Raw genomic sequence first — 12,893 nt, forward strand, 5'->3', positions numbered from 1 at the left:
TATAATTTTCAACCAATGTAAACCATGGTGTAATAAACTGCACTGTTCAAACATCTCTTGCCCATATTTCAGATTATTTCCTCAGGCTATATTCCCAGATTGAAGAGCGAAACTTACTACTTCTAAAATAATGTAAATATGGGTTAGAGAGATAGAGCAGAAGAGTGTTTGTCTTGCATAGAGCTGAGCCAGTTTGAATCTCCAGCACCACATATGGTGCCCCAAGCACTGTCAAGAATAACTCCTGAGCAGAGAGCAAAGAATAACCCCTGAGCACTGCCAGGTGTGGCCTCAAAACCCCTAAAATCACCACCACAACCACAATAATAGTAATAATAAATATAAACAGGAGTCACAAAGCAGACAAATAATATATAGTCAATGAAGTCAGGGGGTCCATGAACCATAGTCTATGGACCAAGCCTGGCTTTTCTCTGATTTTGTAAGTGAAGTTAACACTGAGTCAGTCAAGCTCATTCATTTCCAAATTGTTTATGGCTCTCTTCATTCCAGGAGCAAGGTTGAAACACTGCAGAGTCCATGGCCAGCAAAACCCAAAACATTATCAGACTGTTCCAGAAAAAGCTTACTCCTCTTTCAACTAAGCTGCCTATACTTCTGCAAAAATTCTACATATGTTCTATTAAGACTGATTTTCTTTCCCACTGGAACAACAGGAACAAACCTGGAGAAGAAATGATGTCTTTCAAGACAGCATAGCAGGGAGGAAGGACAGAACAGATCCAAGTGCCTATGGAACCTGACATTTACACAGACTATTAAGACTGATCGGATCTGAAGCCACAGAACCAACCTCAACAAATTTAAAACAATTTAAGCCATCCAAGGTCAGATCTCTGGCCACAATGGACTTAAATTGGAGACTGATAATATAGACAGCTGGAAAATCCTCAAATATCTGAAAACAAGACAATGGATTTATAAATAACTCAGAGGTCAAAAAGAGAATTCAGAAAGTTAACTAAAGTAAAAACACAATAATTTGAAGGATGGTGACCAGGGAAAAATAGATAAAATACCTGTATTTTTTAAAAAGGATGGACTTAAGGGCTAGAGAGATAGCACAGCAGTTGGGTGTTTGCCTTGCAAGCAGCCAATCCAGGATAAACAGGGGTTCGAATCCCAGCATCCCATATGGTCTCCGTACCTGCCAGGAGTGATTTCTGAGCACAGAGCCAGGAGTAGCCCTGAGCGCCGCCAACTGTGACCCAAACATCAAATACCACACACACACACACACACACACACACACACACACACACACACACAAAAGGATGAGGATTGGGGTGGAGAGATAGTACAGAGACTAAGGCGCTTGCCTTTGTGCAGATGACCCGTTTGATCCCTGGCACTACACAGGGTTCCCCTGAGCACAGAGCAAGAAATAAGTCCTGAGCACTATTGGTTCACTCACCTCCAATTACTTTTTTTAATTTCAAAAGGATAGGAGATCTAAAAATCAATGAATGATTTTTAGCTTGAGGTACTTGGAAATAGAGCAAATCAAAATACTCAGAAGATAGGAAGTCAAGATGATCAAAGTGAAATCAATTTAAAACAGAAATGAGACAAGTAGAAAAAGCCATTGAAATGAAATGCTGGTTCTGAGAGCAGTAAGGGTGAAAAGCAGAAAGATAGAGAAGGCTCAAATCCTCACCTTCAGAAGCGGGAGATAATAGTCTTTGCCCTGCAAGCTCCTTCGAGAATTATCAAGAGTGTGAGAGCTCTCAGCAAGTTGCTGGTTAGACTCTTCTAGCAGGTGCTCCATGCCACTCAGGGCAGCAAAGGCACAGTGCAGCCTCCTTTTATTAGATTCTCCCTGACCCACAGGAGAAAGTCACTCTTTGTTTGATTCCCCAAGTGTACCTTCAGAGTGGACTGTCCAAGGAACATAAACTTTAATATGAGTGTCACTTTCTTTCTTACATGTACAATACCTGCTTTCCTGTCCACAATGGACATGGCTTCAAGATGGCAGGCGGGAAGAGTTTCACACGTCCCACTTTGTCTGTGAGTCCTCGGTACACCAGCTCCATATATTGCTCCCGGGAGAAAAAGCATCCTCGGATAGTCATGTTTGCACCAGAAACCATGTGATCTTGGATCAACCCTGCCAATGGTTGGCCATCCTACAAACCAGAACAGACAAGAGAAGGAAATCCTGCCCTACTGATTAGAGGCTGTTTACTAGTCATCTCAGATGACTACCCCCCACCCACAGAGATGGTGCCACCAAAGCTCCTCCCAAATGGCTCTTAGCTTTGCCATTTACCACAGAGATTCAGATCAAAACGACTTCATCCTCATTCATCCAGTTCTCCAGGCCTGCTCTCAGAAATCCCATCTGGTTCTAATTACTGAGGCATATTTTTGGCATCTATACATAGATTTGGTTTGGCCGCTGTCAGCTGTGTTCTTGTTTTTCTATTTGGGTTTTATGCTTTTCTATCTTTTCACACATTTCTGGCCTGATTCTACACTCAGTCAGTCATCCATTCAACAAATATTTATTGAGAGCCTACTGCTTGCCCAGACACTGAGTTTTAAAACTTTAATCTACTCCAGTGGCCCAAACAAACTTCAACAAACTGAGGATGAATCTGACAGTAAATAAATGGAGGAATAAAAACACTAGCACAAACGGCAAGGAGGAAAGTCAAAGGATGGATTGTTTTCTCTAAATTTTCTAGATCTGGGATATGGGGGTGACAAAGAAAAGGGGCTCTGGAGGAAGAGCATTGCAGAAAGGGTGAAAGAGGGACCTCAAGTCATAGCTAGTGCTGCAGCCAAGGATTCCTCAAAAAGGGCCTTGAGATATAGAGTAGAGAAGTCCAGGAAGTACATATAAAGTGTCTATTCACAAGGAGGCAAGTGGCCTTTGGGCATAAAGGTACACAACCAAAGGCTTTGTTCAAAGTCTCAGTAACTGGGCACAGTCCTCACTTGACATATTTTACAGCCTCTTGGTCCCCAGTTTCCCAAACCTTATCTTGTAGAGGCTTGTGTTCATGGCAACGGAAGGCAAAACTAAAGTAAAAATAGCTACACTCACTGACATTCTTTAAGAAGATGATTTTGCAAACTTTTCAACATTTACGGGAACCCAAGGGGAAATGCTTGAGCACAGTGTCTTGGATCTAAAGATTGTTATCATTAAATTATTTGTTCAGCTCTATCCAATATTATGGATAACTGTTTAATAACTAAGGCCAAAGAAACTCACAAATGCAGCCATGGAGAAGTGCCAGGAATTTAATCACACACATTAATTCAAAAGCTAAAAAGGATGTTTAACAAATAAGTCTGTATGTACACATCAAGTAATTATTACTATAGATGGGCTAAAGATGTGCCGTGGATATAATGCAAGAGCAGAAGGAAAAAAATATCATTTCTTATGGAAGCTCCGAGTTAGGAACAAAAATAAAAGAGTACACTCCAATCTTGTTCTGATAAGGTCTTATTTTGCTTGGGGGCGAGGGGGAAACTCAAACCAACATTATGCTTTTGAGTCATCCCATAGTCATTAGGGGTACACACAATTTTTTTCCTTTCTGTTTTCTTCCTTTAAAAAGCCTAATTATAAGTAATGTGATCTTTTTAATGTTTTTCCCTTTTCTATCCAGATTTTCCATGCCTAGAAAATGACCTACATAGTTAAATTCTTTTCAATGCAATAATCAGAAATTTTAGGGAAGGATGCTGATTAAAGCAATTATAATGGGTCTGCTTATACTTTTGAATTTTCTAAACCCCACTTAGCATCAGAAACACTGTCTCTTAAAAAAAAAAAAAAAGGGAAGGAAAAGGAGAAGAGAAAAAAAAAAAACCACTGTCTCTGAGTCAAAAAGTTCTGAGACTTGATAGGTATCATATTTCACTTACTGTCCGAGTAAAGGGATGTTACAATAAATGTTTTTGGTTAGGATGCTTAGAGAAGTAGGGTATTCTGCGGCTAGAATGTTCTAGCTGACTAAGCCAGGAAACCCCAAACCTTATTTTAAAAACTTTACATAAAGCAATGATTCTTCAATAAATGTAACAGGCAGAAGGAAAAAAACAACTGATCCAGAAAGAAACACATAAATCAAGTTTAAGTTTTCCTGGAAAAGACATTTTAAGCTCCTATTTTAAGAAAATAATAGGCAACTCCGATAACACATAAAACCCACAATAAAATATACTTCAATTAGGTGCTATGGTAAAGAAGAAAAAAAAACAGAAAATGACAAAGAAATAGAATACAGAGAAATGGAAACAAATGAAAATATAAACACACATAAAAAATAAAAATAACAAACTTGCTCAAAACCAGCTCTTGTTCACTTCTGTTCACTTAGCCTAGTACTTCAAAACCACACTGCATTTTTAGAGCTGTTAAGAACTGTTTAGAACATTCTATCCACCGTTCGATCCATTAGCATTTATAGTAAGAACTAAATGAAACTTACTCAGAATCAAAATCTCTTTCCTCTGAATATTTTGATTTTAGGCCATGCCCTGCAGTACTTGGAGCTACTTCCCATCAATACATAGGAGATTGGTTCTGGCAGTACCCAGGGAAAGGTGTGACTAGGACTTCCTATAGGCCAAGTGTGAGTTCTTGATTGTCGAGCTACATGGGGGGATCCCCAAGCCTTTACCTCTGACCAAAGAAACTAAAGGCAAAGCAAACTCAGGGGTCATTCCCAAGTAGCTCTTTTCATTTTTCAGAAATCAGAATGAGGATCACTCATCTGTCCTATCTCCTGAGCCAAAGCTCAGAGGCATGCAGGCATATATTACAGCATATCTGCATTCACACAGCCTCATTCAATCAGAACCAACTAACGGGACATTCCAGTTCACTGGACTGAGGACTTGGGAACACTAGAACTCGCCACAGAGCTCATGTTCAGAGTCACTCTCTTAGTAAGAGCTGAACCATCAGCTGCAACCTGGGCACGGCCCTTGGTGATAGGCCTACAGAGCAGGTGGGTTTAGTTGTGGCTGTTCACAGCACAGGTCCATCCGAGCCTCACCTATCCTGGGGGCTTTCCTGGCACTAACCTTGGGAAACAAATCTGTTGGATTCAGTCCTAGAATGATATGGCTGGCAAGCCACTCACCATGTGTCCCCACCTGCCCAAGAAGCTGTCAAATCATGGAGAAAAAGACAGCTGGCAAATGGTTGCAGCTGGGCTGGATGCACAGCAAGTGCACACAGATGCCAATTCAGCCACCACAGCTCACTATGGTCACATAGCTCCTTAGGTAAACAGCAAAAGTCAGGATTCTCTTTTCCAAGTGGTCTCTTAATTCATCTTCCTTTCTCACTCATTAACAAGAAAGTTTAACCAGAATCACTGCATCTGGGAGTTTGCCACAGTGCTGTGGTGGGAAGGACCCTCCCAGTAGGGAGCAACACCCCAGTAGGAAGTGACAACTCAATACAAAGTAACACAGCTCATTCCCCTGGGGACAGAGGTCTGCACCAGAGCGACAGGCTTGCCAAGAGAAAAGAAAAAGAGCCATGCAGATCTGGGGGCTCTATTTCCTAACCAGCCAAGTGTCCAGGACAAGCTGTGCCCCTTCAGCCCACCACTGAGGAGCACCATCTCCATGGGGCTCAGCAAATACTCAGTGTCCAAGCGGCATGAGATCAACCCTGGGGAACAAGCCCTGGCTCAGAGATTGTCCTAACCACCCCGCCCTCCCCTCACCACTGGAAAGAGATCAAAACAGGGTGGATGACAGATGGCGCCACCACAATGCTCTGCAGTCTTAGGGATAAAAACTATGGTTGGCACCTTAGTTTTACATTATTACAGTGCGTCCTTTCTGACTCTACACTGAGCCAAGTGAATGAGCACAAAATCAAGTCCTGTGCTGCAAAGTTTATTACTGGAAAGGCCTCAGGATGGAGGGGCTCTGCGGGATCTGAAACATAAGAACCCCCAAGACACTCACAGCCTAGGTCTCCTGAACTGAGAACTGACTGGTCGAGGAGAAAGAAACCACATCCTTCCTACTGGCGTCCAAGCGCATCTCTATAAAAATGGCCCCAGAAGGAAGGAATTTAAGTAGATGCCTTCATGCACTCAAGGGCAATCTCTGCCCAATTTCTGAGGTTCAGAAGTCTCATAAAGCTCAAATCTGTCGGCCCTCAAAGGATTAGTGACCAATGGGCCTTGATACCAGAATAGCTGGGATGCTCATGTCTGTCAGAACTCAGAGGTCTACAAGGTCAAACCCACTGTGCCGCTACTAGACTCAATCCGCCCCCCACAGTCCGAGCAATCCAAGGGTTCAAAGACCCCTCAAGGAGAAGTCAGAGTCTCTTACTCCACATGACCTTTTCCCATAGCTGCCTGCTGACCACAAGCTGCTGAGGACTCTGACCTGAAGGGCCGCATTGTACTGGCAAGAGTAGGGAATTCAAACTGTGCCAGGCATACCTTAGGAACAAGGTACTGCTGGTCTGTGCAGGCCAGGATGTAGGCTTCAGCTCGGCCCAGTTCACTCTGGGGGAAGTGAGCATTCATCTCATCACCGTCAAAGTCTGCGTTGTAGGCCTTGCAGTTGGCGTAGTGGAGCCGCAAGACTTTCTCTTCGGGTAGAATGCGGGCATGGTGAGCCTGGATAGAGGGTCTGTGCAGGGTGGGCTGCCGGTTCAGCAGGAGAATGTCCCCGTTCTTGACATGCCGGCACACCTAGGTGGAGTAGAGCATGGGAAGTGAGCCAGGGTGGCTTCACGATCATCATGGCCTGAACTCACCTTAGCCTGGCCAAGTGATCTGGTTTCAACTACACAAAAAAAGGAATGGGGAGGAGGAAGTGGTTAAGAGTAAAACCCTAGAAATCTTTAAGAAATGGTTCTCGCATATGGAGAAATAGCTCCCAGCCCAGCAAAAAACCCTGGCCCTGGCATAGGCTCAGAGAGTCAAACAACAACTGGGGTTCAAGGCTGTTGTCCAGCCATCTGTCTTCCTCACAGAGATGCCGTATCCTCAAATCCTGAGAAGTCATTTGAACAAGCAACAGGCATGGCTAGAGAGAACAACATCTCAGAATTGAAAGAACCTGGCAATCTTGGACCTCAGCACCTCATGAGTCTGTTAATAAAAATGAATTCCACCTTTAGAATAACCTTGCCCAGCATCACACATCCCAGAATTGGGACACCAATTTCTAGATTCCTAATTTAAGGTTGTCTGAAGACATTTTAGAAAAACCGAGAAGTTCATACTGACAGAATGCTGTGTGGGAAGCAATTTGGCAAAAAGAGTTGAGGAGATGGACTGGAGAGACAAAACAATTGGTTATGCCCTGTATGCAACCAACTTGGGTTCAATTCCCGGCATCCCATGTTGTTTCCCTGAGCACCACCTGAGTGAAAAGTCAGGAGTAATTTATGAGCATCATAGTGTGGACCCAAACACACACATAAAAGAATTAGCCGGGCAGTGGCACTGGAGGTAAGGTGCCTGCCTTGCCTGCGCTAGCCTAGGACGGACCACGGTTCGATCCCCCGGCGTCCCATATGGTCCCCCAAGAAGCCAGGAACAACTTCTGAGCGCATAGCCAGGAGTAACCCCTGAGTGTCACAGGGTGTGGCCCAAAAACCAAAAAAAAAAAAAAAAAGAAAAAAAGAATTAAGATTTAAAATTTTATTTCCTAAGAGCTAAAGAGCAGAAAATAAATGGGTACAGTGCCTGCCTTGCATGCAGCCAATCTGGATTCAATCCCCTGTACCCCAAGCCCTACCAGGAGTGATCCCTTAGCTCAGTCTAGGAGTAACCCTTAAGCACAGGTAGGTAGCAAAAAAGAAAAAACAAAAGCAAAAACAAAAAAAAAAAACAAACAAAAAATGCATTTTCCCCCTAGAACTAGAGTACAGGAGTTAAGGCACTTATATGCATGTGTGTTGACATACAGCAGCCTCTCCCCCAACAAAAAATAAACATTTTTCCTTACAGTAGAAAAAGTGCCCACCTGCAAGATTATATGATCCTATGTATCATGCAGCAGTGTTACCAGAGGTAAAAACCGGAAAAGTTTAATCTGAGTGTCACACAAACGACAGGGGGATGATGAATCATAGACTTACACTCTGCAATGGTTATGTAGTGTAAGATTCTAATTAATGACTTTTTGGTTTGTTTTTGGATCACCTCCAGCAGCGCTCACGGCTAACTCCTGGCTCTTTCTTTTCGCTCAGGAATAAAACTCGGTGAGGTTTGGAGAACACATAATATGTTGAGAACTAGAACCTGGTCTGCTGTATATAAGGCAAGCATCCTATCCACTGTACATACCCTCCCTCCAGTCTCTGTGGTCTTTTTTTAAAGCCTAAGTTTTATTTACACTTTAAATAAAGTGATGGTATATTGTGCATTCTACTAAAACAAAAAACTCCAGAAAACAAAAACATCCTGGGCAGGGAGAAAGGCTGGAGCTCAGGTCTTACATAAACAACTTGGTCCCCCAAAAAACACCTTGGGATGAGACTCTGAAGCAATTCCCGAACACACTAGATGATGGGTCCCTAACAATAAAAAAGATCCAAGACACTGCTTCAGTGACAGGATGAGCATTCCATTGCCGACTCAGCTATCTGTTTCACACAGGGCAAAGGTCCCCTTGGTTTCTCACAGCACAGGGAACTCATAACTGTCCAGGCAACAATGAGCTTGGGACTTACAAAAAGATCTAAAGAGCTTTTAAATCAATTTTCTATTGTGATATGCTTATCATTAGGGAGTGGTGGGGGAGAGAAAGAAAAACAACAACAATACCAAGAAATAAGTGGAATCCACAGTAATTTCAGTCTTTTCAATATAACCTTGAGGTGCTCAGGAATTATTCTTGTCAGGATCATGAGACCATATGGGATGCTGATGTTGAATCCTGGTTTGGTCACATGCAAGGCAAGCACCCTACCCCACTGTAACTATCTCTCTCACCCCCTAAGATAATCACTATTTATACTGCCTGTTCCCTTCTCAGTACCCAACTGATTCCATCCTCCCATTACCTCCTCCCATAAAGCTTACCCAAGTATAAAAATTCTTAAGGGGCCAGAGTGATAGGGCCAACAGTAGGGCATTTGCCTTGCACATGGCCAACCCAAGACATACCTGGGTTTGATTCCCAGCATCCCATATTGTCCCCTGACCTTGTCAGGAGTAATTTCTGAGTGCAGAGACACGAGTAACACCTAAGCACCACCAGGTGTGCCCCACCCCCAAAAAAAGAATTCCTTTAAAAAAAAAAAAAAAGAATCCCTGGGGCCAGAGAGATAGCATGGAGGTACAAGGGCATTTAGCCTTTCATGCAGAAGGTCAGTGGTTCGAATCCTGGCATCCTATATGATCCCCCTGAGCCTGCCAGGAGCAATTTCTGAGCATAGAGCAAGGAGTAACCCCTGAGCCGCTGCCGGGGTGTGGACCCAAAAAAAAACAAAAACAAAAACAAAACAAAAAAAGGATTCTAAAGTTTTTTTGCTGTCCTCTAACAGGGTCTTCCCACTAATTACCTGAAACCTTTCTAAAGGAGGAACAGAAATGCTACTAAATATTATATATAGGTGGTTTGGGCTGCAGCAATAGCGCAGCCGGTAGGGCATTTGCCTCATACGTGGCCAACCCCTGACAGACCCCCGGTTCTATTCCTGGCATCCCATATGGTCCACCGAGCTAGCCAGGGGCAATTTTGAGCACAGAACCAGAAGTAACCCCCTGAGCAACAATAAAACAACAAAAAAAATTAGGCCAAAGAGATCAAGTAATTGGCTGTACATCTGCTCAGCTCAAAGGAGGTCCAAAGTCAGTCACTCCCTAACCCTGCCCTGGCCCAAGCACGTCCAGGAATGACCCCAAACCAACAAAAACAAATGCAGATCTCAGCAGAGATGAACATTGTGCTTTGTAATGCCAGGAGGCCCCCAGTAACCTATGGTGGTTGGTTCGAATCCCGGTGTCCCATATGGTCCCCCGTGCCTGCCAGGAGCTATTTCTGAGCACACAGCCAGGAGTAAAACCCTGAGCACCACCGGGTGTGGCCCAAAAACCAATAAATAAATAAATAAATAAATAAATAAATAAATAAATAAATAAATAAATAAAACAAATAAATTCTTTAATTTAATCACTGTGAGATAGTTACAAAGTCATTCATGATTGAATTTTCAGGCATTCAATGTCCAACCCTCTTCAGGGACGGGTGTCTAATGCTGCCAACCCCCACCCCCATTAATGAAGCTGAGCAGAAAACTAGTTTCCAGATAAAGCCCAAGGGTTAGCAAGAAATGCTCGCTCTCTTTCCCTCCATCCTAACTCTGCTGTAGAAATTTCCTGAGCTCAGGGGATGGCTCTGACTCCAGCAGGTGGCCTGAGAGAATCAGTCATACCTTCTGCTCCCCCAGGGCTTTCTTCAGAGAATTCCCAAGAGCAGGCAGGCACACACAGCAGAGCCTGAGCGGACTCAGCCAGGCTTTATTTCTTCAGTCCCCTCCAAAGAAAACCCACCCGCCCAGACCTGTAACCCAGCCTCAGAACTCCAGGCTGGGTACTGGAGCTAAGACTCACAAATTCAAGGCATCCTCTGCAAAAGCAAAGCCACAGATGGGAGGGCCCTTGAGCCAGCCAGCCAGGCAGTGGCCAATGCAAACAGAAGCCCACTGGAGCACTTTCAGTGGCAGCCCCCACCCAAAGCTCCCTTTTCGTTCTTTCTAGTCTCGAAACACACACTACCTCAGGGCCTAAGCCAGAGTTTTCCCAGGCAGATCCACAGCCAAATTTGCTTCTTGCAGCACAACTCCATGTTCTTGGCCACTTTCTCCCAATTTACTCGGCAAAGATTTCACACCTGAGGAGGCAAGTCCTATCTGCCACCCACGTCCCTTCTGGTTAGCAGTTTGTCCTCACCCAGATCTGGAAATTTTCTTCCCAGCACTACAGGGCTGTCCTCATCTATATGCAACACAATGACCAAAATGCCAGAGCATGATTTATTTTTCACAGATTTCCCTCTCCTTTCATTGGCTGCTGCAGTGAGAGCTGCGCGCCTAGTGCTGGGCTCACCTGTGGCTGCTGATCAGTTATCTGCACCCACCTTCCACACAACTGGCTGCTGTGCCTCAAAACAAAGTCTTTTCAAACCTCTTCTCTAGTCTCAAACTGGGCCTGCATAGCTTAGTGGATGTGCCTCTGCCTTGAGATGAGTGGGAATGGCACTGCTGTGAGCCATTCTGCTGCCACCCAGGTGCTCGTGGGTTCCTGGAGTTCCCTGGCCAGAGCCTTGACACATGCATGCTTCCTGGCTGCCCTACTCTGGGCCACCATGTTCACACCAGGGCTCAGAAAGTGCTATTATTAGGAGGTCAATTACAGGCCAAGTGGAGTCACTTCCCTTCAGCAGGCTGTGCCAACAGTGGACCCAGGGGCAGTGAGGACAGCAGCCTTGAGCTTATGGGAAAAGCACTAAGCCACGAGCACATGTGCATACACATGGAATATCGGGTGGGGACCAGGGTCCAGGCACCTACTTTTACTCTGAAGGGTTCCTTTGCACACTCAAGTTTGAGGACTTTTCTAAGGAAGGAGATGCTGGGAGTCTGACTGTACCATCTTCACATGTGGTCATAAGGTTCTTCAAAGTTGACACTATCTAGGAATCTTTGTGTCTCCTTGAATGCCTCACACAGGAGTGACCCAGAACCTGGTCCCACTCAGCCACTACTCACAATCTTTGTCCCCTGGGGCTTCAGAGGCCCTGTGGCTGGTGTCAGGAGCTGTTTGGCCACGGCTTCCCTCTGGGTCAGATCGATGGCACTCAGGGCTGTGCGGCTGCCATCTTCATTGATGACCATGGAGGCCCCAGGATGTACGTTAGGGCCATTGATGACCGCCTGCCTCAGCTCCTGAACGTTCCAGGGGGTAACAGGCTGTGGGTAGGTCAGTTTGGTGGCAAACACCTGGACACAAGAAGCAGGGAGGAAAATTTAGATTTCACAAAAAAGACTACACGGACCCCAAATCAAGTTAAGAGGCTGTAAAATGGCTTCTCCCAAGATAGGGGCAGTCTCTGACCAGGAAAGGCCTACTAGGAAGGGGACAACCAGTGGCCTCTCTTGTCCTCAGAGCCATCTTTTCCCATCACACTCCTCTGTGAGGGCAGATAGACAGGTCTCCTTTACCTGCATAGCCTGAGGGGGCACCTCATCAGTTTAAATGCTCCAAAACATTTTAAACTATCCCAGACTTGACTAGTTTCTCATCAACCAATTAATCCACTGGCCTCAAAGACAGGGATACAGATGACAGCCTGCAAGGTGCCAATACCTGCCCTACTCAAAGGCTTCCAATGGCTCCCTCACTCCAGACATTACTGACCTGAAGCCAGACATGGCCCCAGAGCCTCTTTACTCAGCTTTAGATGAAACCAATTCATTCCTCACACTTGAGAAAATGGGGTTTCCATTACACTAAACTTGCAAGACACTCCAAGAAAGGCCAGGTTCCACTGTAAAGTAGATTTCTTTTTTTAGGGGTGAGGTGGTTATTTTTGGGCCACCCTAGCAGTGATTAGGAATCACTCTTGGCAGGCTTGAGGCACCACTTGGGGATTCAACCAACTGGCCACTTGCAAGACGAATGCCCTGCTGTGCTATCTCTCCAGTCCTGGTAAAGTGAGTTTCTGAGCTAGAGCATAAGCCCTACAATACATCCACAATGTACACTGGACCAGGGACTCTGAGAAGGCCTATCTAAAGGATTTTTCTGAACTTGATCTGTACACCTGCCCTTCCTCTACCAAGGCACTGACACCAGCTGCGAGTGTTCTGTATCGGGTGCTGGCGCTCTGGGGACATGTGAGTTTGTCTGGTTTGC

General features: G+C 44.9%; 1 protein-coding gene across 1 annotated transcript in view; it reads right to left on the reverse strand.

Moving 5' to 3' along the window:
• The window catches only part of POLR1A (RNA polymerase I subunit A), a 57,947-nt gene that overhangs the window by 22,451 nt on the left and 22,603 nt on the right, over window positions 1–12,893 (reverse strand). Inside the window, exons 12-14 of the mRNA XM_049784903.1 lie at window positions 11,747–11,977; window positions 6,459–6,713; window positions 1,959–2,150 (exon numbers count right to left, since the gene is read on the reverse strand). Coding sequence (XP_049640860.1) covers window positions 1,959–2,150; window positions 6,459–6,713; window positions 11,747–11,977 — 678 coding nt within the window. The remainder of the gene's footprint in view (window positions 1–1,958; window positions 2,151–6,458; window positions 6,714–11,746; window positions 11,978–12,893) is intronic.

This window comes from Suncus etruscus, chromosome 12 (assembly GCF_024139225.1).
Source record: "Suncus etruscus isolate mSunEtr1 chromosome 12, mSunEtr1.pri.cur, whole genome shotgun sequence".
In the NCBI taxonomy this organism is placed as follows: Eukaryota; Metazoa; Chordata; class Mammalia; order Eulipotyphla; family Soricidae; genus Suncus; species Suncus etruscus.